Source organism: Agelaius phoeniceus, chromosome 24 (genome assembly GCF_051311805.1).
Source record: "Agelaius phoeniceus isolate bAgePho1 chromosome 24, bAgePho1.hap1, whole genome shotgun sequence".
In the NCBI taxonomy this organism is placed as follows: Eukaryota; Metazoa; Chordata; class Aves; order Passeriformes; family Icteridae; genus Agelaius; species Agelaius phoeniceus.
The window spans coordinates 3,155,766-3,181,955 of NC_135288.1; the positions used below are offsets into that span (position 1 = coordinate 3,155,766).

Here is a 26,190-nt window from a genome sequence, read left to right on the forward strand (position 1 = left end):
ACTAAAATTCTGGACTGTTAGAAGATATAAAAGAGGAGGGGAAGTTGCTATCTCAGCCAGCTGAGACTGGACTAATACTCTGAACATCTAAAAATTTAAGATTTACTCTAAAATCTACTGTTTATGTAGCTATGGATATATTAATTAACCCTAGATTTTCCTCTCAAAATCCTATTAATAAACTGGCCTCCCTAAGACTGGAGTTAGATCACATTGCCTGTAAAAACAACCACCCTGTGTCAATTTTACATAGACCCTCACCATTACTTAATGTCCTTTCACTTGCCCACTATGAATAAACAGAGGAGTGAGTTTTTACTTACACATTCTGCAATTTCATTTCATCCCACCCTCAGATATCCCATTTCTAAAAGAACAACAGTGGATTTTACAACATTAACAGTGCAGAGAGCCCAGTATCCAGAGAAAGAGGATTAGATGCTTAACTAATTAATTTGCTAAAATACTGCCTAAATTAAGGAATGCAATGATAGAGTTACCCCCTACAACTTCTGGGGTTGTAATAGGACTTGCAGCAGCCAAGGCTTCTTTGTAGGGAGTTACCTTCCTTGAGCTTCTATAAACTCACCCATTTTGAACAGCCTTTTCACTTTCTGGATCTCTAATGCTCTCATGTTATTTAAATGCCAGAGCTAGTCACCAAGAGGGCTCCAATCCAACAGGCAATAATTGCTGGAAATTCTTCTCATTTCCTAGCCCTCTCCTACACCCCTTCAAGACAGAACTGAGGGAAGTCTCTCCTGCTCTCCCCAACCTTTCCTGGCTGAAACCTGTTCCAATTTCACCCTGTAAATACCTGATATGAACAGATGAACTGGGAGGGGCCAGCAAGCTCTTCATAGTTTCAGGGGGGTGGAGGTAAACAGAAAAATAGTATATAAGATGCTTAGAGACAGACTTCCAAAGTGCATAGACTCTGACAGGAGGTGTCTGAAAAAAAGCCACTTCCTCAGGCTCCACCTTCAGAGACTTCATTGGAAGCAAGGAAGGTACCAGGCTGCTGCAGGAAATTTTATACCTAGCCCAGCTGCACTCAGCCTCCTGCAGTCAGCTGGAAGGTTTCTGTTGCTGTAAGCAAAAATGCCAGCAAGACCCAGGGTTCAGCTGGCCTGGCTCTGCATTGTCACTGTGTCTGTGGTGATTTACCCAGCTCTGCTGCACAAACCTCCCAAGAGGAGAACGAGCAATGGGAATGCACAGCTGAAGATGCCAGGCTGCTGTGAGGAGATCAAGGAGCTCAAGCTGCAGGTAGCCAACCTGAGCAGAATGCTGCAGGAGCTGAGCAAGAAGCAGGAAGGGGACTGGGTGAACGTGGTGATGCAGGTGATGGAGCTGGAAGGCAGCACCAAGCAGATGGAGTCGCGCCTCATCGACGCCGAGAGCAAATACTCCCAAATGAACAACCAGATTGACATCATGCAGCTGCAGGCAGCTCAGATGGTCACACAGACATCAGCTGGTAAGGAGGGAGTCACCAAGCTCCCAGATGCACCTCTCAATGCACAATTGATGGCTGGTTCCTAGGGCTAGCATGTGGTTAGCAAGCGTGCACACTGAGAACTGCTGCTCAGGCAGTGAGCCTGAGGAAACCAGCTTGGATTTCCTCATCTGTATTTTTATATCTATGTGTGTTTTTAAGCAGTGCAGAAACTGAACAGGTGTTGCATTTCTACAGTGAAGAATTCAATCTAATATTTCATTTTCTGAGCACTACACTATAGCAATGCTAAAAGAAAGGGAGCTGGAGTGGTAAGGGAATGGCTCTGGCAGTAATAACTTCTGAGCTCACAGTGCTGACGGGAGACTAGAAATTGTTAAAAGAATTAGAAATGCTCTCCAGGAATTACTAAAGATTTGTAATTGTATCTTTATGACTATCTCTGAAACAGAGTAAAAAAAAAAAGAGCGATCCATTATTTTTGAATGATAATTCTTAAAAATTCAAGGGTGTAGATTGAATACAAACTGTGATGTAGCATACAAACTGTGATTTATACCTAGCCAGACAAGAGAATTTTGAAGAATACAAACTGTGATTTATATCTAGCCAGACCACAGTTAAATTCTTCAAAATTCTCTTCCCTGAGGGAAAATGTCACTGCACACAGTGATTGCACAGGCCTGGACTCAATGTGGAATGCAGGTGCATTTTTAGGTCAGCTACCTGTAAAGGCACTTCTAGAAAAAAGCATCCTCTTTGCTGACTTTTCTCTTCAAATGAAATTCACTGCAAAGAGCTTCAATTGTCTCAGTCTCAACTGGATTTGCCAAAAGACTTCATTTGGATTGTTTTAAACATTAAGGAAGAACTTCTAAATCTATTTACTTAATTCTTCCTCTAAAACAGTTCCAGCTGGTTAGTTTTGATGCATCACTATTTACAGTAGGCCTTAAAAAAAGTTACATTATAACAAGCTTTGAAGCTGGAGAAAAAACAGTTACATGCAACAGAAACTGGCCCAGAAGGAATTTAAGACAGATGTTTCTCACCTCAGCAGGTAAGAGACATTTTTGAAAGCATCCTCTTTGCTGACTTTTCAAATGAAATTCACTGCAAAGAGCTTCAATTGTCTCAGTCTCAACTGGATTTGCCAATAGACTTCATTTAGATTTTTCTTTAACATTAAGGAAGAAATTCTAAATCTATTTACTTAATTCTTCCTCTAAAATAGTTCCAGCTGGTTAGTTTTGACACATCACTATTTACAGTAGGCCTTAAAAAAAGTTACATAAAGTTACATTATAACAAGTCTCTTTGAAGCTGGAGAAAAAACAGTTACACACAGCAGAAACTGGCCCAGAAGGAATTTAAGACAGATGTTTCTCACCTCAGCAGGTAAGAGACATTTTTGAAAGCTGTCAGACATTATAAAGCCTTGCTTCAGCTCCTTTATCCTCCTCAGAACAGCTTTGCATTTTACCACCTGAAAGTCAGCTCCTGCACCAGGAGGAAAAGAGGCTTTCACAGACCCAGAGACTGCAGTTAAAAAGCACTTTGTCACAGATGCCAGTGCAGAAAGGGCTGAACAAACATCCCTCAACCACAAACCTGGCCAAGCTGTTCACACACTCAAACCAGGCACCTCACAGCAGCCTTGGCTTGGCTTGGATCATTGGATCAGTCTTTATTATTTACTAAAGGGTCAGCAAACACATTTTCCAGCACAGACACACAGTGGCAATGTGATGAGAAGGCAGAGATGTCTTTTTGCATAGCAGAGGTTAAAAAATTTAAAATAAGTAAATTAATAAAAATCCCAAAATCCCAGTGTTACACCACCTTTTACCAATGCACACACCCCTCACAACAAAGCCATTTCAGGAAAACTTTAGACTTGTGGAAAGCTTTCTTCATTACTCCTTGTACTACAAACTAAACTTAGCAGACAGCACCCTCACAGCAGAGGAGTTCCTGCTGCTCAGATTCTCACTTTCTGGTTCTGATTCAAGTAGATGCTGTTTATGACTGCTCATCACTTTACCAGAGGAACTACCGAATTTCTGGTGTTTACAAGTTACCTCCTGATGAATTCTTGGGAATTCCAGATCTGGAGGTAAGGCTATTCAGTACACAATGTATATTACATGTCTTTTAAAATATAATCAAGAAATACCTCTCTACAGAGATTAAAAAGCACACACTAAGTTTTGGTACCCTGCCATCAGCATCTTTATGTAAGCAAACTTAAAAGGATGGAAAGAGTGTATGTACATTTAAGAGAGAAAATAGAAAAAGGGTTGATCTAATAACTTTTTGCCATAGAAGTTTCTTCAGGTTGTGAAATCTGTAACAATGCCTTGTGGTAAGAGAACTGAACCTTCCTAAGCCCACTGACAAGTAACCACTGCCTTTTTTTCCTGTTCCAGGTGTTCTGTGACATGGAGACAGATGGAGGTGGCTGGACTGTCATCCAAAGACGTAAAGTTGGTTTGACATCATTCAATAGGGACTGGAAACAATACAAGGAAGGATTTGGCAATATTAAGGGAGATTTTTGGCTGGGAAATGAAAATATCTACAGACTTTCAAGACGCCCCACTGTTCTGCGAGTAGAGCTGGAGGTAATTCATAAACTCCTGATTTCAGCAGCTAAAAGCTTTTTTATTCCCCAGTACCAGATACCACCTCCCATCTTTTTAGGAGGCCCAAAGAATCTGCATGCTTTAATTACAGGAGAAGGAAGCAGGATCAAGCTAGGAATGCATTCAAACCCAAGCCAGAGGATGTTCTGCCCTGAGCAAAGTCAGTGGCACAACCTTGTGTCTGCACACACATTGTGTCTCCAGAACGTGTGGGGCTCTTTGCAGGAGCCACTGCAGACAGAGACCAAACTGCTGATCAGCTCAGATTTAAAATTTCAAAAGGACATGTCCCATTAAGTTTCCAAGCCTCTGAGTCTTTTCATTTTGCAGCCTGGGTACAAGAATTTGCATTGTGTTCCCCTCAATTTCTTCAGTCTGTTAAAGGCTTGGGTTTGACCTAGACTAGTTTATAGTTGGTACAACAGCTTTGAGGGATGGGATTTGTATGAACTGAAAGGCTTAATTGTTGAGTTTGTGAGGTCCCAGGACGAGGGGAGAGATGAGGAATCTGACTCCATGTTCTCAGAAGGCTGATATATTTATATTATATTATATCATATTATATCATATTATATCATATTATATCATATTATATCATATTACATCATATTACATCATATTACATCATATTATCTACACTAAAACTATACTAAAAAATAGAGAAAGGTACAGACAGAAGGCTTAACAAGAGTGATCATGAAAAACTCAGGACTGACTCCTCAGAGTCCAACACAGCTGATGGTGATTGGTCATTAATTTAAAACAATTCACATGAAACCAATCAAACATGCACCTGTTGGTAAACAATCTCCAGCCATATTCCAAAGCAGCAAAACAGGGAGAAGTGAATGAGATAATATTGGTTTTTTTTCTCTGAGGCTTCTCATCCTGCCAGGAGAAGAAATCCTGGTGAAGGGATTTTTCAGAAAATTTGACAGTGACACCTAATATCTAAAAGTCACTGTTTCAGAGAGGAAAAAAATTACTTGAGGCAGCATGCTGACACAAGGATAGTGAATGCAAGAGCTGCACATCAGGTTTCCAACAGATTGTACAACACCAGCACAGATAAAACTTGGAAGTTTCATATTTTGCTCTGGAAAGTTCCTTTGCCTTAACAGAGCAGTTTCTGCAGTCTGAGACATGTATGTAATCATGGATGTTGGAGTCTCTTTCGTAGGTGTTCTAACAGCACTGATTGCTTCTCCCCTCCTGTGTGCAGGACTGGGAAGGTAACACAGGCTACAATAGCAGCAGTTCACCCTGAGCAATGAATCAAACAGCTACAGGCTGTTTGTGGGCAACTACACCAGAACTACACAATTTATTTCCTACAGATTGTACAGTACCAGTGCAGATAAAACTTGGAAGCTTCATGCCTTGCTCTGAGAAGTTCCTTTCCCTTAACAGAGCAGTTTCTGTAGTCTGAGACAGTAACAATATATATATTTAATCATGGATGTTGGGTCTTTGTCATAACTGCTCTAACAGCACTGATTTCTTCTCCCATGGTGTGTGCAGGATTGGGAAGGTAACACAGGCTATGCCCAGTATGGGCAGTTCACCCTGAGCAATGAAATCAACAGCTGCCACTGCAGGGAACTACACTGGAACTACACAATTTATTTCCTACAGATTGTACAGTACCATTGCAGATAAAACTTGGAAGCTTCATGTCTTGCTCTGGAAAATTCCTTTGCCTTAACAGAGCGGTTTCTGCAGCCTGAGACAGTAACAATACATGTATATAACCATGGATGTTGGGTCTTTTTCCTAACTGCTCTAACAGCACTGATTTCTTCTCCCATGGTGTGTGCAGGATTGGGAAGGTAACACAGGCTATGCCCAGTATGGGCAGTTCCCCCTGAGCAATGAAATCAACAGCTGCCACTGTAGGGAACTACACTGGAACTATACAATGTTTCCTACAGATTGTACAATACCAGTGCAGATAAAACTTGGAAGTTTCATGTCTTGCTCTGAAAAGTTCCTTTCCCTTAACAGAGCAGTTTCTGCAGTCTGAGACAGTAACAATACACGTATATAATCATGGATGTTGGGTCTTTGTCATAACTGCTCTAAAAGCACTGGTTTCTTCTCCCATGGTGTGTGCAGGACTGGGAAGGTAACACAGGCTATGCCCAGTATGGGCAGTTCACCCTGAGCAATGAAATCAACAGCTGCCACTGTAGGGAACCACACTGGAACTATACAATCTGTTTCCTACAGATTGTACAATACCAGTGCAAATAGAACTTGGAAGTTTCATGTCTTGCTCTGAGAAGTTCCTTTCCCTTAACAGAGCAGTTTCTGCAGTCTGAGACAGTAAACATATCTGTATATAACAATGGATTTTAGAATCTTTTTCCTAACTGCTCTAACAGCACAGATTTCTTCTCCCCTGTTGTGGGCAGGACTGGGAAGGTAACACAGGCTATGCCCAGTATGGGCAGTTCACCCTGAGCAATGAAATCAACAGCTACCACTGTAGGGAACTACACTGGAACTATACAATGTTTCCTACAGATTGTACAATACCAGTGCAGATAAAACTTGGAAGTTTCATGCCTTGCTCTGGAAAGTTCCTTTCCTTTAACAGAGCGGTTTCTGCAGCCTGAAACAGTAACAATACACGTATATAACCATGGATGTTGGGTCTTTGTCATAACTGCTCTAACAGCACTGATTTCTTCTCCCCTGTTGTGGGCAGGACTGGGAAGGTAACACACGCTATGCCCAGTATGGGCAGTTCACCCTGAGCAATGAAATCAACAGCTACAGGCTCTTTGTGGGCAACTACAGCGGCAACACCGGGCGGGACTCGCTGCGCTACCACAACAACACGGCCTTCAGCACGAAGGACAAGGACAACGACAAGTGTGTGGATGACTGTGCCCAGTTCCGCAAAGGTAAAGCACACAAAATGTCACTCTAAGGTTGGATGTGACATACACACATGGTTAGGTGTTGTTCTGGATCCAAACCCTCCATCAGAACAGATTCTTTTCCTTCACCATCGCCCTAAAGCTTCTCCAGCAGAGGGAAGCCTGAGGAGCAGCCCCTCCTAAGAGAGGAGGCTCCATCCCAGCAGCACCAGAGCTCCTGCAGGCCTGGACTTGTCCCCACGTGCCCAACTGCAGCACCCAGCCAGGCAAAAGTGTCTGTGGGGTGAAACACCACACACCCAGCCAGCCAAAAGTGTCTGAGGGGTGAAACACCACACACCCAGCCAGGCAAAGGTGTCTGTGGGGTGAAACACCACAGACCCAGCCAGGCAAAAGTGTCTGTGGGGTGAAACACCACACACCCACCCAGCCCAAAGTGTCTGTGGGGTGAAACACCACACACCCAGCCAGGCAAAAGTGTCTGTGGGGTGAAACACCACACACCCAGCCAGGCAAAAGTGTCTGTGGGGTGAAACACCACACACCCAGCCAGGCAAAAGTGTCTGTGAGGTGAAACACCACACACCCAGGCAGCCAAAAGTGTCTGTGAGGTGAAACACCACACACCCAGGCAGCCAAAAGTGTCCCTAAGGGTGAAACACCACACACCCAGCCAGGCAAAAGTGTCCCTAAGGGTGAAACACCACACACCCAGCCAGGCAAAAGTGTCCCTAAGGGTGAAACACCACACACCCAGGCAGCCAAAAGTGCCTGTGGGGTGAAAACACCACAGTTGCCACTATTTGGCTCAGCATCAAGGGCCAGACAAGCTCAGGCACACCCCATCTGGCTATATTGGTAATTATTCCAATAATTAGGGTCTAAAAGAAAAAAGGTTTTTGTTTTGCTGTTGTGGTTTGAAAAGGAGGTGAGTTTTTTGGGAGGCTGTAGTCAAACCAGCAGGTGCTCAGATTTGAATATTAGCACCTGGTGTAGTCACCATGACATCCAGCTTATATACTTTTAACAAAGCATGATCTTAAGTCATTAATTAGATCACAATAACTTATTATATTCATTGGTGCAAAGCAATTAACCTCAATGTATTTGGCAAAAGTTTTACAGAAATTTAATAAGGCACCTATACACATCTCCTTATGCATGTTGTCTAGCTTACAAAAGTTTTCATGTATCTTTTCTAATCTGTTTCCATGCTGACAGCCTTGTCTTCTTCCTTGCTATGGATACACTCAAAAACCATCAATTGTTACTTCTTCTATTAACCCAGCTTTGTTCACAAGCCAGCTGTCAAGCCCCTCCATACTTCCCCCTTTTTGTATTTGAGTGACAAACACAGCTGACAAGGATTTCTGCAGGGCCCAATGCAAAAATCCAAGCAGACAAGGGAGACACAGGGCAATAATTACAATCACCAACAAAATTAACAATCCAGTCTTCAACAAGGCCTTAAGCCACCCAGTGCTGCCCAAACTCTTGAAAAATCTATTCAGCCATCCCCATCCATGCTCCACTTGTAAGTAATTGCTTGGTGCAACTGTGCCTAAGAAGGTTCTCCCTGCATCTCCCTTCCTGTCCTGAGAGAGCTGCTTGGGTGAGGTGCAGAGAGCCCAGCACTCCCTCTTTCCATGCAATTAGTAACATCTGAATGGCAACTCAAGGGAGAGGTGAACAATTCTGGAAAATACACTTCTGTGGGAAATCTGACAGCTAGAGCTGATTTACAGAGCCAGAATGTCACCATTATATTTTCTGAAAAATCCCTTTGCCAGGATTTCTTCTCCTGGGAAGCTGAGAAGCCTCAGAGAAAAATGAAAACAATAATGATCTGATTGCTTCTCCTGTGTTTTATTGCTTTGGAATGTGGTTTGCAGATTGTTTATCCAACTGGTTTCATGTGGATTGTTTTAACTTAATGACCAATCACAGTCCAGCTGTGTCAAGGCTCTGGAGAGTGACAAATTTTTAATTAGTATCTTGTTAAGCCTGTGTAAGTATTTTTTAGTATAGTTTTAGTATAGCATTCTTTAATATAATATAATACATAAATTAATGAATTAGGCTTCTAAGAACATGGAGTCAGATTCATCATTTCCTTCCTGCCACGGGGGACCCAGAAAATACCACACCAGACTGTGTATTACGTATTATTTTTATATATATATTTTTTATATTATTATAGAATTATATATTATTATTATATTACTGTATATACTGTGGACTGGGTAACAGTCCACTATAGTATCTGCCAAACTGTCTCACATGCTGATAAAATACAGTGAGACAGGAAGTTATTCCTTAATATCTATCAGGTTCTTATTTTTTCTTATATTTCTGTAAGGTTTCAAATCCTAGTATTAGGCACCTGTACTTCTTCTCCTGTGTTCACCTCCATATTCACTTGACTTGTGATCTTTATTATAACCCTATTATTGTGATCTTTATTACAACCCTATTACAAGCCCCTAATTTCAGAGGTTATTCTCTGAATTTTCTGGAGTATCTTTGAGTTCTGTCAAAGATAATGATCTTCATTACATCTTGCTCTTTAATTTCCCCGTTGTGTCCCACACAACATGCAGATAAAACTGTTGATCTCAGTCTCAATAAATACTCAGAGAGTTCAGGAACTTTTTAAACACCTTCAGATGCTCTGGCAAATTACCCAGATTCATTTCCTATGCTAATTCACTGAGTCAGAAACACCTCACAGAAATATTCTAAGAGGAATGAGCAAATAAATTAAAAGCTACTGGACTAATTTGATTATAGACCTGTAATGCCTTTCAGTTCCTAAATATCTATTTTAACTTTTAAATTGACCTGCAACCTCAACTATCAGAGCCCTCTGCTCACTGTCCTGCGGAACAAGAAGTAATTATTAATAGAAATTAATGATATAAATATAATTAACATAAATTAACGTCAGGAATCTCTTATGTTCCCTGCCAAGGTGGATATTGGTACAACTGCTGCACAGATTCCAATCTGAATGGGGTCTACTACCGCCGAGGAGAGCACACCAAGAGCATGGATGGCATCACCTGGTACGGGTGGCACGGCTCCACCTACTCCCTCAAGAGAGTGGAGATGAAGATCAGGCCAGAGGATTTCAAACCATAGAAGAAATCAATGGTTGGTTGTACAGCTACATGACTTTACCATGCAAAAGGTGGGCAATAAACCCAAATAATGTTTCATTTCATCCAATACATGCAACAGCTCTGTGCTGGTGATGTACACAAACACTGCGACACCAGTCACAGGCACCAGTATTATCAGGACTCAGCCTTGTTTCCTCCTCTTCAGGCTCTTTCCAAAGGGAAAAATATTGTGTTAGAGTAGCTTAGGACTGAATGCACTTATAGCACCTTCAGAAAACCTATGGGTGTGTTTTCACTAGCAGTGTGATTACTGGGTTGCCTTAGTACTATTAACCAGGTAGGCAGGGACTGAAAAGCAAAAGCCTCTGGGCTTCCTTTCCTTCAGTGTCTGGAGCAAGCACTGCTAAGCAACTTCTTGCAAGAAGCACTCAAACCACAGAAGTTATAGACTTATTTCAAGCCAGAGGAATCCATCAGAAGTGCCCCTGATGCACTTTTCTTTAGTGTATAGTAAGTGGCTTATTTTCGCACAGAAGAAAGAAAAAAAGCTCAAAAATTTAATTTGCATTGTCCAGATTCTCCCCTGACCTTTTACTGCCACCTCCTGCTGCTGCCTCAAATAATCCCCACTGAAGGCTGCCCTAACAAACAGTAACACTGGAGAAGGATTTGTCCCATGGGCCCTCCAATGTTTATTTCTATCCACACAGATCACCTAAAAGCTGATAAACTAGAAAAACAACTTTCTGGGCTGTTCCCAAACTGTGTTAAGGTTAGAATACAAACAAGCTGGATGTCAATAAGGCTGAGAGTGAGCAGCAGCTTAGCAAGCCAAAAAACTCAACTCCAACATTTAAAAACCACTGTATTCATGAGCAGAACACTAGAACACACCAGAGAATCCCCAAGTGCCAAAAGTTATTTCACTTAAGGGAATGTTTGCCAACACAGCAGACTGAGGAGTATCAAAATCTGTTCCAGCTTCCCAGGTGGAAGTTACCTAGAGATAGTCTGTCAAAAATAGGAAACTTCTCCCTCACATAACACAGTGTTAAAGATAACAGTTAAAAAAGAATGAGACTCCTCCTATAGCCCTAGCATTGTTTGAATATGTTGGAAAATGATCATTATAATTAATAGATCTATTTTTATTCACCTTGAAGAGAGTTTGAATCTAGATTAGGTTGTTTTCAGTCCTGTGTGAAATGGAAGATAAAGGTGTCTTGGGAATTTACAGATGTGCAAATATTCATAATGCAATTTTCAACTGTGTGGAACTATAATTGGAACTATTTTAACTGTGGTCTGTAATGGATTTTTAAAGGTTTCTAAAACTTTTTCGTTTCTAATAAATTGTTTCATTTTTAAGTGTGCTTTATGTCAATTCTTTGCTCCTTAACTTGCTTTTTTGACACACAAAAAAACAACTGCAACTGAAACCAAGAAAAAAATACACTGAATTCTGTATTTTTCCCAATAACATGAGGCAGAATGAAGGGTGAAAAAATAATAGAGGAGAAAAGAATTGGAAAACACAATTCCAAGGAAGTAGGAGGGTTGAAAAATTCACTGCATAAAGACAAAGTTAAGATTTTGCACAACCAAAATCAATTTGTTCATCTCAAACAGCTGAGCTAACATTTCTGTGATATGGAATAGGGATTCACATTTTAAAACATGTAGTTTAGCATCAAATCCTGTGCAGGTTATTTCAGGCTAATATCTGTGTCACTGACCAAGCTCAGAAACAACACAATTTATAATATCTTCCATTTGACATAAGAGCAATGAGACCCATCTAAGCTAAATCAGCAGAATGTGATGAGAAATTTTAATTAAGAGCTTCAACTTTTCTGACTTATTTATATGCAGGCATAGAAATCTGTCTCATTTAACCTGCAGCCATTTCATGAAACTCCACAGTGAACTGGAAGGGTGAGAGAGGGGAATCAGAACATTTTCCTGCACTTCTTCCTGCAAAACTTCCCTGGGCTTCTATCATAGTTTAAACCACACAGTAGAAGGACAGAACTCAGCAGCTAAAATTGCACATTTGCAGGTAGTTTAACAACACCTTGTGACAGAGTGAAGTCCAAAGAACTGCCTAGGTTAATCCTAGTGGTATCTTAATCAGAAATCTTAAGCAGAAATCTCAGCAGTTGTGGTCCTACCTGATTAGAGACTCCAGAATAGCTGGGGTGGGACCCTTTTGAAATTCCAGCTCTTTGTAGTGAAGGGCCTTAGCATATGCTCGACATTTGGCAGCTCTTTCCCCCAGAAGGACAATGCCATTGTCATCTCTCAAAGGCAGGGGGCCCTGGCCAGGAGCACACACATCAGAAACAGGGTGAGTATTGCAAAGGAGTCAGGAATTCCACACAGAATAACACCAAAACAGCAACAGGAGGGGCTGCCCAACAGCATCTCTACCTTGTCACTGTGCTCCATGAATTCTGCCAAGTTCAGCAGAGTCTGAGTGACTTCTGCAATGTCCTGAGAAGTCAAGGCCAACTCAATGCTTCGGATCAGCTCATCCTGCTGGTCCTCGTTCAGTTCAGACCAGCAAGAAACAAAAGCAGCATTGAAGAGGTCTCTGGGGAGGAACACAAAAGACACTGTGAGGTGGGCATTCATGAGAAAAAGTCTGTTTGACAGTGGGCTCACCTTCTTACCCAGAGAAAGAGAGCTAAAAAATACACTTACATGTCTGCCTGCTTTGATTAGCTTTGGTAAAGCTAATTTCTGTTAGCTTTGAAAAATATAGAATATTCTATATTTTATTATATAGATATATAAATTATTTTTATATATATATATTTATATATTCTATAAAAATAATATATAAATAATACAAATATATAAATAATATAAATAATTTATATATATTTATATATATATAATATATATATTATATATAATATATATATTATATATAAAAAATATATAATATATATTATATTATATATAATATATATAATATATATTATATATATTATATATTAGATATATCTATTATATAGATATATAGATATATATAGATATCTATCTATATTATATAGATATATAGATATATATATCTATTATATAGATATATATAGATATCTATCTATATTATATAGATATATTTTATTATATAGATAGTATTACATATTATATAGAAAAATATATCTTATTTGAAAAATATAGAATAAGCTGCTATAGTACAATAACAGAAATATTGTGCTATCATATGCTATCAAAGTTTCTCCAAACATGCTGGTTGTAAAAAACCACTGCAGTTTATTCCACTCAGATGCATTTTTATTCCCCACAGTAAATACTCAATACAAATATTTCATACTCTGCTGTTATTCCAGCTTCACTTATGTGCATTACCTTCTTTCTGGACTAACATGCAGAATTTCAGTGAAAGATTTTGTGCACATCATGGAGCAGCCAACTAGGAAGGGTGGAAATGAAATCAAGCTGTTGGCTCTTTGATTTATGCCAAAGCAGGAACTGTCTCTATTTATGAAATCTAAGAGCCTCTAAATAACCTTCTTTTTTCCTTATAATATCCAGCTTCCATCTGCCATTGCAAGTGAGATAAAAACCCAGAAATTCTGTACCGAGCCATGGGATTATAGGCCTGAGCCAGGGCCCAACATGAGCGCAGGGAGGGTGAGGAAGAATCTTTCAGCAGCTCCAAACTCAGCCTCCTTAACCACTCCAACCAGTCATCCTTGGAAACTCTTCTTGCTGCTCCCCAGGCCTGCAGCACAAAGGAAGACAAGTCACCAAACAAAGCATTAATTATCCAAGAGCACAAGAAATCCATCAGCAGGCAGCATTGCTTCCTTACAGCTCCAAACCACATGCTGAGAATTCCTTCTCAATTTCCTGAAATCCATCACCTTTACCAGATAATCTGCAGTACTTAAGTCTCATGGCTAAGAAATCTTCCCTAAATGTATTCCTGCCATGACATGGCAAGTATTTAACATGAACAATCTGCAAAAATACATGTTGAGCTGAAGACACTGTTGAAACATCAGCTTAAATGCATTTAGAATTACATTTTTAAGTCCAGCATTTTCAAACCAATCCATCCCATTACTGAACTGTGTGCTGCATGCATGCACTGTTCAAACTTACCTATTAAGTTCTGCCTTCAAGAAAATATAGAACTAGGATGTAAGAAGAGCAAAAGCAAAAATACAAAGAAGGGCAGAGGCTCTGAAAAAGATTACTCTATTGGCAAGAGATTATTCATTGTGACCTAGAAAGTCTTGTTCATACCTAACAAGCAAGTGTCAGGTTACTTCACAGCCATTCACTCCTATCTTAAAAGTTGCTCTAATTTTAAAGAGTCTCAGACACTACTTTGACTTCAGTTTTGTACAGAAAAGCAACATAAAAACAATATAAATAAATGTAGTTCAGATGCATCAGACAAAGCTCTTTCATTTCATTAGCTCCCTTCAGTAGCAAATTCACACTATGAAGGCTCTGGCCTTACCTTCTGCAGGTTGATGGTGCTCACATGTAATTTCTTCATGGGACCTGTTTCCACAGGACCAGTGGCTGAAGTTTCTCCCTGGTTGCTTCTCAACATTCGATGCTGATAAATCAGGGGATCCTCCTCTTCATCAGCCAGAGTGTAACCCTACAATAATTGGTTTACAGTGAAGATCACACCCACACATACAGAAGCAATTCTTGACAAGCCAAAAAAAAAAAAGAGCAAAATCTTGCAGCAAAATCTGTGAAGCAAATAACCATGGTTTGTGATAAAGATTACACCTTATAAGCCAGAGAACTCTAAATGATAAATCTTTGCTATTCAAGGTAACTGTCAGGAACTCTCAGCTCCTAGTATAAAAAGCCAAAATAATGTACATTGAAACAAGCACTATTGCCCATTTGACTTGCTAGTTGCTTGTTCCACACAAATTGTAAACCAGTTACCAAATTTTTAAAATGTAAGACATTCCAAAGAAAATACTGAGATAACAAGGTCTCCTCAAGTCCTGAAACCATGGGAAAAATAGGATAAATCCAATTTAAGAGAAGAATAGTAATGACACTGGCTACAAGTCTAAGTTCTTCCCTAGAACTTGCCATGATTTTTCCATAGGAAATATTTAATATCAGTTTCAATTTTACAATTTCCCATTGTAACCTCAAAGTTGCATTAAAAAGCTGCACCTAAAACAGAAACAGAGCAACAACCACTCCTCATTTTATGAGTAAATCCAAGTGAAGGTTCCAGCTACATCTGTTTGAACAGGACAACATCCCAAAAGTGCAAACAACTGTAGACCTGTCAGCTTACCTTCACAATTCTGCAGATGAGAACATCGTAGCGTTGATGGTTAATTCTGTGTCGCACCAGGACTTTGTTCACCATCGGGATAAAAATCTGGTACTGTCAAAGGGAATGCATCATAAACTTGTTACTCAGAGGCACCAAGAGCAGTAAAATTCCTTTTGTTTCATTGATGAGAAACCAATTCTGACAGTTTGATTTCAGTAATTGATTTCTCAATTCCAGAAACAATGAAGAGAAGAAAAATCAGCTCTCTTGGAAATCTGTGAGTACGTTACAAAACTCAACTTTAAAGCCTTGATCTCTGGGACAGTCCCACCTTTAGTGATCTTTCAAACCAAAGAATAATTACCTTCTTTCCCAGCTGGAACACCAGAGAGGAGAGGGTGTCCATAGCAGTTGTTCTTAGCTCAGGGCTCTGATCTAGTGTTCGTACAATGGGGTGAATAATCCGTGATGCGTAATCCGTGAAATCCAGGGACTCTGTCAAGCGGTCCACTGTTTCTAGAGCAGCTCTTAAGTCAGAGCAAAAAGAGAGAAGAACTTATCTCTCAGAGTGTGAAGAAGTAAATAAGAAAAATTATTAAAGTGCTCAGTCCTCCTAGGATTAATAACAATAGGAAAAAGAGGCCACCAGAACTCTGTTAAAGCAGCGAGTACCTGCAGGACAGTTTGCAAGTGACTAAAATACTGGCAGGTGAGAATCAGAAAATTTAAAAAACCCCAAAGAAATAGCAACAACAAAGAAACTCAAACCAACCAACAACAACCAAAACCCACCAATAAATCAAAAAAAAATAGTAACACTGCTGTAATGTCCAATCAAAAATAACCTTCCACAGAGGTTTAACACAGAAAAGCTCAGGAGGGGACTAAGTGGTATTGAATTGTAAATGTTCAGCCACTGCAGAACTTGGATATCAGAGGTAAAACTACAAAGAGAGAGACTGCAAAGCCAGCAGCACTTACTTGCGAGCCACCACAGGGACATCTGGGGCATCAAATAGCTTTACAATGGGAGGTAGTAACAAGTGCAGGTAATCATCCAGGTTAGCTCCAAAGAGCTGGATCGCATTAAGGAGCTGCAGAGAAAAATCACAGAACACCAGAATGTCAAAGGGTTTGAAGAGATCTTAAAGATCATCTAGTCACAACCCCCTGCCATGGGGAGAGACACCTTCTACTAGACCAGGCTGCTCAAGGCCATATCCAGCCTGACTCTGAACCCTGCCAGTGTTGGGGCATCCACAACTTCCGTGCACGACCTGTTCCAGGGTCTCAGCACCCATGCAGTAAAGGATGTCTTAATAGCCAACCTAAACTTCCTCTCTTTCAGTTTGTACCTGTTACTCCTTGTGCTGTCACTACAGCTCCTGACACAGGGTCTCTCTCTGCCTGCCCTATAGCTCCTTTCAGATAGTGGGTCTCCATACAACCTTTTCCTCTCCAGGCTGAAGAGCCCCAACTTTCTCAGCCCATCTTCATAGGGGAGCTGCTCTAGTCCCCTTGTCAACTTCGTGGCTTCTCCTGGACCTGCTCCAACAGTTTCATGTCCTTCTTACATTGAGGACACCAGAACTGAATGCTCCAAGTGGGGTCTCACAAGACAATAGAGGGGGAGAATCAAATCCTTCAACCAAAAGGACCCATATGACTCAAAATCATGGATGAGATCCATTTTAAACAAGTCAGTATCTGTTGCCACATTTCTCTTCACAGAGAAAACCAAGGCACACTTCTTCCCAAAAATATTTCTGGGTTTCACATTCTCTGAACCTCAGAGAAAGGAAAAGCAATTCTTATCATTTGCTGTGCCTGTGTTTGTACCAAAGTAGAATGCAATATGGAGATTGTGATAGTGAAGTGATGGGGTTTTGTTTTCTTGGGGCCAAGCGTGTGTTTGCATCGGGACTGTTGGCTGGCAGTCACAAAATTCTGTACAGCTGTGTGCAGAGTTAAGTGCTTAGAAAATTCAGTTTAGATGTAATATAATATATATATTATATAACATATAACATATTATATATTATAATACATAACATAACAGCTGAGCATGGCAGGCTGGTGTCACAGACATCTTTTATGAACAATCCTTTCTTTAGGATTTTTTCCTCCTGAGAAGCTGAGACACCTCAGGAACAAAATGCAAACAATGGTTATCTGCTGCTGTGGAATGCAACAGGTGCATCTGGGATTGGGCTCATGTGGTTGTTTCTAATTAATGGCCAATCACAGTCAGCTGGCTCAGACACAGAGCCTGAGCCACAAGCCTTTGTTATCATTCTTTCTTTGTCTATTCTTAGCCAGCCTTCTGATGAAATCCTTTCTCCTATTCCTTTAGTATAGTTTTAATGTCATATATATCATAAAATAATAAATCAAGCCTTCTGAAACATGGAGTCAGATCCTCATCTTCCCTCATCCTCAGAGCCCTGTGACCACCAGCACAGGCTGGGAACACACCCAGCTGCCTGGGCAGTGCCCAAGCACAGCAGTCACTGCAGCCCCACTCACCTTCACAGAGACAATGCGACCCTGGCTGTTGTCATGCATGAAGACCCGTAACATGTGAGGGATGAGCTGAGGCAGGTAAAGCTTGAATTCACCTCCCAGAGCTACCACAATCTGCTCAATAAGTAGGATGATTGTGCTCTGGATGGAGTTGTTCATAACCCAGAAGTCCTACAGAAGAAAGGAAAAAAAGGGAAAAAGAAAATTCCAGCAGTTCTTCAGCTGAGCTGTACCAGTTACAGGAAAAGCAAGCTGTAGGAGTCAGTCTGTAGATAAATTCCAGATTGCAAGGAAGGATTGTACTTCCTGTTTTTAAAACACTCTCCACTTCCAATACATTCACAGTTGTTAAAAACAACCTCTGGAAAACTGATTTTTTCCTAATCCTTCTACAAGTTTGCAAACATTTAGTGAAAATTATGTGAAATGACACCTATTTATGAACTCCAGATATCTCCTGCTAAAACTGTGTTTCTGAAAGTAGTAAGTGCACAAAATCCAAGTGCTGAAAAGAGCTCAGCCACTATCAGAACCTGAAGCTACACTTACTTCAGTTACCACCAATATTGTATATTGCAACTTTAAATAAATGGTATTTCAAAATACATTTATTACTTCAAATATATGTAACTCTGCACTTCATATGAACTTCTGAAGTACTTTTGAGAAGTTATTTGAAAAAGACTGAGCACCTTTCTGTGACAGTAAAGCACTGGCATAAAGATTGCACTCACTCTCATCAGGGTGACAATTTCATCCATGTAGGGCCGAATGTGACTTCTCACAAAGGACACCAACATTCCCAGCTGCTGGAACAGGAACTGGAAGGAAGAAATGTGTAATAATCACTGGAGCTTATCCAAATATCAAAGCCACTGGGTGAAGAGTTTCACAGGCAATTGCAAGCTCATTTATCAAACAAATAGCATGCATAGCTCCCATTTGCTGAAAATCTGGGGCTAAATTCTTGGGCAGCTTCAGCTCAGCAGTTTGGGTTTTGTGGGTTTTGATGGGTTTTGGGTTAATTTTTATTGTTGTTGGTTTTTAAGAGGGCAGTGGGAAGAAAAGTGATTTTGGGTTTATTGGTTGGGTTTCCCCCCAACCTGCATTAAAAAAAAAATTGCAAGCTCAAAGCCTCAGACCCTCAAGCACACAAACAGGGGTTTATATAAAGTCCCAGCAAATCTATAGTGTCAGAACAGACTTGCAAGCACAGACACCTCAATCACAGTGTATTGTAATTTATGCTTGAAGGATGCTTCCAAAAATTTAGCCCCCAGGCTTTTCCCCCTGCCTGAAAACCAAACTGACACACATTTTAAGATGTTCCTTCTGTGCTTTTTCCCATCCCCCACAAGATAAATTGGTGAAAAGTTACTGGGGAACACAGTTAGGTCCTTGCCAGAAACACTGCATTTTTTTAAAAGATGGTTGATTACACCATTCATTCTTCACTACCAAGAACAATTTTGACTTAGACAATTTTATTTGGCTACACTATGAGAATTTTGCAATTCCTTCCACCACAATACAATTTTAAACATCCAATTGTGACAATGAATTTACTCTTTAAATTGGTATGAAATCACATGTAAAATTGATGTAGATAGTCTATTTTCTCTCTACAAAAAATAGGAAAATGTAAGTTATTGTCTACTAAATTTCATTTCTTCATGCAGTTTTTGAAGAATACAGTCACAAAATATAACATGGAGCTCATAAAAAGAGATAACACTTTCATGAGAACTAAATAAGAAATAATCTCAGCTTCTTTAGTGAGAACAGTACACATACATTTCCCAAAGATGAACTCTGAGCTCCTGTACTGTGCCTAAGTTTTGGTGTAGTGAGAGGATGCTTACATACAGGACAAGGACCTTCCTCTTTTAGGCTTTATGTCACGCATACCCACCTCAGCTCTTCTCCCCAGTACACTTTCACCATCTTCTTTTACCTGAAAATTTTTAAACAGAGTGTGCACAAGGGCATAGCTTTCAAGCAAGTTAGATCAGTCAGGTGTAGAACCTCAGACAACCCAGACATGAGGTGTTTTCCTTACAATCTGAGTAGTAGTTCAGGCTGGGAGAAAACAGCAGTTCTAGAGCAGAGCTGGGATTCTGCTAAGGGAGCACCTAAAAAACACAGCAGCAATAACAAGTGCAAACTGCCCTTCAGAGCCCAGAGCTGCCTGAAGAAGAGCCTTGGCAAACAGCAGCCATCTCTGGTTAGGTGAGCCTTAAGCCCATCATCATCTTCACACTGTTTTAATTTCTTTCTATAACTGTAAGTTAAGTGTGAAGGAAGAGAAAGCACTGCTGTGGAATCAGCACCCATGTTGCTCTCAAATGTTAGCAGATTGCATCAAATTGATTTTTCCTTCTCAGAGATGAGCCAAAGTAAATGACTGCACCAGAAATTTGAAGAATCTGCCCCTATAATTTAATAATACTGTTTTGCCACAGAATATTAACCCAGATCACTGAAAGATCTGGAAGCTGCACAGATGTTTTTCTGAACAAGAACAGCTTGGTGAAAACACAAAATCAAATACTGACCTACCAAGGATTATGCTCAGAAGCAGCCGTTTCAATAAAAAGCAGAGAAATTGTTTGCACTGGGCACTCCAGTAATTGCTCACAGAAGGGAAAAAGCAAAGCTGAAGCTCACTTCTGCAGTGTGCTTGCCATCAACACATAGCACAGCAATGCCCAAAGCCAGCCACAGTCTCTCCAAGGAAATGGATTTTTATTTTCCCAGAGTGGAGCAGGCAGGAGGGGTCCCTGGCACACTCACCTCTCGAATGGCACCGTCACACACCCGGATCACGTTCAGGAATGTTGGCATCACCTGGGGCAGGAACTGCACACACTTCAGTCCAAGAGATTTGAAAATAAAGGTGATGGCCTGAACTACCATAGTGTGGTGTTGGGACAAGGACTGGTCTCGGAAAATTCTCATCAGTGCCACCATAGAGACAGCTGGATAGAACTCATCCAGAGGGAGGTTGCCCATGTTCACCAACATCTCACTGGTGCTGTAGTCAGCTAGGAGGAAGAAGGCAGTGTCATGAGCTAGGTATTAAAAGATCTTGAATATGGGTTCAGGAACACCTAGGTGTAAGTTGAAAACATGTACACTAACAGTTGGTTAAGAAGAAGAGACAAACTTGTAACAAAACAGTTAAGATCTGTTTGTAAATGATAAAAGCTATCTATCTGAAAGAAATGGAGATGAATAGAATAGATAAAAGCTATCTATCTGAAAGAAATGGAGATGCTTACAGGAATCCTGGCTGGATTTGGACTCTGAGAGGCTCACAGCTGAAGCATCTCGTGACTGATCGATCATGCCAATGTTCACTTTGTGTTTGTAAGGGTCCAAAGCACCCAGCAGCCCTAACACACGAATAGCCTGAAAAGACACAAAGAAAATCCACCAGAACTTCATCACTAAGGCCAAAGACAACACTCAAAGCCCCATACTTGAAAAGATCCTGATGATTTAAGAGGGAAGATCTGGAATGAAAGTGACTGCCTGGAAAAAACAGTGCTTTCCATGCAGCTTCTGGAAGCCATTTCATTAACTTAACACATGCACTCTTTTATTTCTGCTTCTTGCATTTTGCTCAGTCACAACAACATTCTCTCCCTCCCAGCCTCAAATCTATGCAGGCACATTTATTTGGCACCTCTCTCTTCCCAAAGAGCTTTGTTAAGTGGTTGTGTGGTATGTGCTAAGTGGTTCATTTTCATACCTCTCTGCGGGTGCCCTGGTTTTGCTCAGTCTTCAGGAAGTTCAGAAGCACCTCCAGCAAAGTTGGGTACTTCCTGTATGGTTCTACAACATAACCAGTGCTAGCCACAAGCTGCCCCAGTGTCCAAAGAGCCACCTACAAAGATGAAGCCCAAAGAAGATTAGTTTTGACCAGGGAATTTATTATGCCTTCTGATACATCAGTCATTCAAGTTCTGTAAAGTTTCTTTGAGCATTTAAGGATCACACTGCAAATCACAGTCCATGGTTGGGAAGCTATCAGCAATAGTAAAGAAAGTAATAATCTACAATATCTCAGGCTGTCACAATTGCTCTCACTCAGAGGTAAAATTCAAATAAACATTCAATTCAGTGAGTCCAAGCCTTCCAATAAAAACAGCTTTCTTTTCCTTTTTTTTTTCCTCTGAATTATGCCACAACAGGCACTGTAAAGCCTCACCTGTGTACCATGACTATAACTCCACTAGAGACTTGAGTGATTTAAAGTTTCATCTCAGCAGCTATGATGGGATGTGTGGATATTTTGTTGCAGCTATGGTCACAGCAGCTATGGAGTTTAGCACAGATGTAAACACTCACTTGTCTTTTAGCCAGCAGGGAGGAGTCCTGTAGCATATCCATAATTATAATGAAGAGCTCATCCACCCACTTCCTCATCTCCAGCCCACTGACCTATTGAAAGACAAAAATTCATCCTTCATACAGCATTGCCAAAACCTTAACAAGCACAGCAAAGAGGTATCTGCAGCATATCCCTACCTGGGCAAGCTCCCCTATCGTAGCCAGGACATTGTTAATCACACCTGGATTGGGATCTGGATCAGGATCTTTCAGTTTCACAATCAGTGCCTGGTGGATGACAGTGGGACAAATCAGAATGTGTTTAAAGAGTACACAAAATTATCATTCCTTTTGTTACACCTGACCCCACAATCAGAGTAAGAATTTCAACAGTAAAAGAAACTTGGGTGTCATAAACACGATGCAAATCTGGAATTAAATTGGGCTAAACTGCCAGCCACGTGCATTCCTGTGAGTAACATCTAGACCATTTGTAGATGTAGATTTGTAGATGTACATTTGTTTTCTTTCCTGCTATGATGAAGCAAAAGAACTGTAGCTCCTGAGGGTCATGAAAGCACTTGCTGTGTCACTTCAATCCAAAGTCACCAGGAGATGTGGAGACTCTACCTTCAGGATAGGCTCCATGTAGGGACGGATGAGGCGTGGAGCGTTGGAAACCAGGTGACCCAACATCCTGGCACTCTGCTCTTTGATTCTGCCAACACCACTGTGCTCCAGCTCTGTCAGGATCTGCACAAGACACAATGCAAGCAAGCAAACCAGAAAAGACAGGTAAAAATTCTTGGCATTTCTTTCTGTCACAACTCAGTATTTGTAAAGGCTGTTCTACGTTTCACACTGTTATCATTTATTCTAAAGCTAAAATTATCTATTTTTAAGCTAAAATTATCTATTTTTAAGCTAAAATTAATTAGCATAAAAGTGATGGCTCCAAAATCTCTGTTTACCAAGAGGTACCATGCATTCACCCAAAAGCATCACACAACATAACTCCTCAACAGAGATGGAAAGCACTCTGGTCTGATGACTAGGGGTGAAATAACAACTGCTATCCTTCTTTTCCCTTTTAATACATCCACAGAGCTTCAGTCCAACCACTGATCATGAGAAAGATCTGCTGAAACCCACTAAGCTGGGCAATAACTGCTTTCCAAAATAGACTGATTCCCCTCACTCTCCATGCATTTACAGCCAGATAGCCCAGTTCTTTAACACCACCTTAGTCTCAGTATCAATTACTCTGTTTTCCCTGCAGGAATCCCTCCTCCTTACCTGGATTAACATCTTTCGAAGGAAAGGCATGACAAAGGCAGGGTTCATGCTGCTCAGGCGCCCCACGGTGCAGATGGCCAGCTCTCGGATTTCAAACACTTGATCATTCAGGGCCACAAAAAGAGCTTGCAAGTTTTCAGCCTGGGCAAGGTGAGCATCAAAGCGCTCATCCAGAGAAGCCAACACGCAGAAACGTATGTCAGGGTCTGCAAGAACACATTTATTTCTCTTTAAATGCACTAAATTCCTGTTACTTTTTTTGCCTTTCCTCAAAGATTCTTCACAGCAGCTTCCCAAGAGCAAGACACTGTATCAGTGTTTCACACACACAAAAACCACGACAGGTTAGCCCAGAAATCTCTGTGCTGCTCAATGTGCCCCAGTAACCAAGTCAGTACAGTGCCAATCTCTTGCCCCTGCAAGTGCTACTTTTGGGTGCTACGTGGCAACCTGAGATGAGTTCAACTGAAAGAACAAAAAAAAATCAAGTACAAAGTTTCAACAAGAAGGATCAATTCCTTCCCAAACTACAAAATTTAAGGCTGTGACCCAGAACAGCAGCAAAAGGAGTCTTAGAGTTCTGCTTAGTTCAAAGGGCACATCTGGAGAATTTTTCACTAGTGTTCTATTAATACCTCAAAAATCAAGATGTGGAAAAAGAAATTGGGAGACTTGTTTTTCTAATTTACCAAGAGTGACAGATTAAATTTAGTGGCAAATATGTTCAAATTCTATCACAAATTCTACTTCTATTCACAACATCATCACCTGCTCACATGATAAAATTAACACGTGGTAGGAGAGCCCTTTTCTGTGAATCCCACACTAACCTGGGTCAGTTATTCCAACCACAAGCAGTTTGCTGAGGACATCAGCCACCACCTGCACTGCTGTCTGACTGACCACGTGGGCATGGCCACTGATGAGGTGGATGGAGGGGGTGAGCAGGCGAGAGCAGGTGCGGGCGGCCTCCATGCGGATCTCCTTGTGCTCGCTGTTCAGGAAGTGATCTGCACAATGCCGGACGAACTGAGTCAGGGAATGGCCTAAAAAGAGGAAGATGGGTGGTTAAAACACAGGTTTACACCTCAGTTACCAGTTTTACCAGAGAAGAGGAGTTTAAAGAACATGCTCCCAGAATTTTTCTGCTATTTGTACTCTACTCCAATGCCCGAGTTGTTTCTATCCCGTATGCTCTTGCTCCCTGCTTCCTTATTTCATCTTGTGGGAATCCATAAAATCAGAGGGTTTTGGGAAAGCTGCAAAAGGCAGCCTTCAGAGACAGCAGAACTGTAATTAGAGGTAAGTAGTAGCCATAAGATGGGTCAGCAGAAAAATTATGTAAGAAGTAGAAAAGTAAGAACAAATAGAACAATGGTCTGTGTATTAACATTTGTCTAGAATAACTCCCTAAGCTGCAGAAAAGTTTATCTAGGGAGATATTAGAAGTTTTAAGCTTAATAATGGAGCTCTGTGCATTGTGTTTTAAGGCTTACAAGCAGGTATTGTATTTGAAATAAGCAAGCATTGTTTTAACCAAAGGGATGTGTGCTTATAGTGGTTGGATGGAACTACTGTCAATACGCTGTGATTGGTCAAGAAACTTATAAAGTAAGTTGTAACATGAAGTTCTTGGTCTGCTGCCTGGGATCTTCCCATTGTCACAGCCATGTAATGAGACTGATGCTGGAAAATCAAACAGCTCAAGGCAGTTCCCAGCAGTGCCATCCCACTGGTGCTTTGCACAGCCTGCTGTTGGCGATCCATCTCACCTTCAAACTCAAAGCTACCGAGCGTGCGCAGGGCAAGGGTGATGCTTCCCACATCACTGGCCTCAGGGATGTTGGTGAGACTGGGGGAGGCCAGCTGGTGGGCAAGGCCCTTGGGCATGCCTGGATGTCGTAGAGGCTTGTGCATCAGAACAAGAGAGAGCATTTTCAGCAGCCCATCCTGGATGTCCTTCTTCAGCTGCGGGATCTGACGGCTCAAGTCGTACAGCACAGCTGTTAGAGCAGGGCTGAGGGCAAGAAGCAAGCAAAAGTCATTAGAAAAGAAACAGTGATGTGCAAATTTCATCTTTTTGTTTATTTATGCCTTTGCCAATCAGAATATAATTGTGGGCATTTCCACATGAGAGCAACACCTGCAAGCAGAGCACAGGGTGCTTGTGTGAGTGAGGCATGAGGTGATCTTCCTGAATAAACTGGGTGAGCAAAGCCCCAGGACTGCTGCACACATCACTACATTAGCCAGTGTTGCTGGAAAACTGTTACAAATCTAAATGACTTCTTACACTTTTTTTTTTTAAACAAAAAAGCAACTAAATTCAATTTCAGATGACAATATAATTTAAACAGCTTTGTGGTACCTGAAAGCTTTCTCCACACCTTTCCATACTAACAACTTAATTAATTCCTCCAGTAAGAACTGTCAGCTACAAAGGTGAAAGAAGCCAGGAGCAAATATTCAGCACTTCAGCTCTCCTTCTCTGCCAGTTTGATATGGCACAAGTCTGCAGGCTGTCAGATGCTGTCAAAAATTTCACAGGTTGCTGCCAAATGAGTTTGAATAGTGGAAAATAAAGGAGAATACTTTTGGACTAGCTGTTCTACAACAAGACTTCTTTACT

At 40.9% G+C, this 26,190-nt stretch overlaps 2 protein-coding genes across 6 annotated transcripts in view; one reads left to right on the forward strand and one right to left on the reverse strand.

Annotated features, from left to right (window-relative positions):
* The window catches only part of MTOR (mechanistic target of rapamycin kinase), a 75,762-nt gene that overhangs the window by 42,197 nt on the left and 7,375 nt on the right, over positions 1-26,190 (reverse strand). For 4 of the 5 annotated variants that reach the window (XM_077190154.1, XM_077190152.1, XM_077190153.1 and 1 more), the window contains exons 11-29: positions 25,334-25,578; positions 24,392-24,607; positions 23,562-23,767; positions 22,896-23,018; positions 22,464-22,553; positions 22,284-22,376; positions 21,685-21,819; positions 21,212-21,341; positions 20,724-20,974; positions 19,843-19,884; positions 18,665-18,751; positions 17,934-18,101; positions 16,389-16,501; positions 15,772-15,934; positions 15,426-15,518; positions 14,610-14,756; positions 13,720-13,862; positions 12,542-12,704; positions 12,283-12,428 (exon numbers count right to left, since the gene is read on the reverse strand). In XM_077190154.1, the coding sequence (XP_077046269.1) occupies positions 12,283-12,428; positions 12,542-12,704; positions 13,720-13,862; positions 14,610-14,756; positions 15,426-15,518; positions 15,772-15,934; positions 16,389-16,501; positions 17,934-18,101; positions 18,665-18,751; positions 19,843-19,884; positions 20,724-20,974; positions 21,212-21,341; positions 21,685-21,819; positions 22,284-22,376; positions 22,464-22,553; positions 22,896-23,018; positions 23,562-23,767; positions 24,392-24,607; positions 25,334-25,578 (2,754 nt within the window). The remainder of the gene's footprint in view (positions 1-12,282; positions 12,429-12,541; positions 12,705-13,719; positions 13,863-14,609; positions 14,757-15,425; positions 15,519-15,771; positions 15,935-16,388; positions 16,502-17,933; positions 18,102-18,664; positions 18,752-19,842; positions 19,885-20,723; positions 20,975-21,211; positions 21,342-21,684; positions 21,820-22,283; positions 22,377-22,463; positions 22,554-22,895; positions 23,019-23,561; positions 23,768-24,391; positions 24,608-25,333; positions 25,579-26,190) is intronic. The other variant, XM_077190155.1, reaches the window with a different exon arrangement.
* Positions 1,091-11,344, forward strand: ANGPTL7 (angiopoietin like 7). Its single transcript, XM_077190228.1, has 5 exons — positions 1,091-1,480; positions 3,475-3,575; positions 3,889-4,083; positions 6,815-7,013; positions 9,961-11,344. The coding sequence occupies exons 1-5, from the start codon at positions 1,102-1,104 to the stop codon at positions 10,128-10,130; spliced, it is 1,044 nt and encodes a 347-aa protein (XP_077046343.1). The 5' UTR covers positions 1,091-1,101; the 3' UTR covers positions 10,131-11,344.

Excerpts from the sequence above, each read along its gene's own strand:
- ANGPTL7 (XM_077190228.1), top strand. The coding sequence starts at position 1,102 with ATGCCAGCAAGACCCAGGGTTCAGCTGGCCTGGCTCTGCATTGTCACT. Across the intron at positions 3,576-3,888 it reads TGGGAATTCCAGATCTGGAG|GTGTTCTGTGACATGGAGAC; the intron begins GTAAGGCTATTC and ends TTCCTGTTCCAG. Across the intron at positions 7,014-9,960 it reads CTGTGCCCAGTTCCGCAAAG|GTGGATATTGGTACAACTGC; the intron begins GTAAAGCACACA and ends TTCCCTGCCAAG.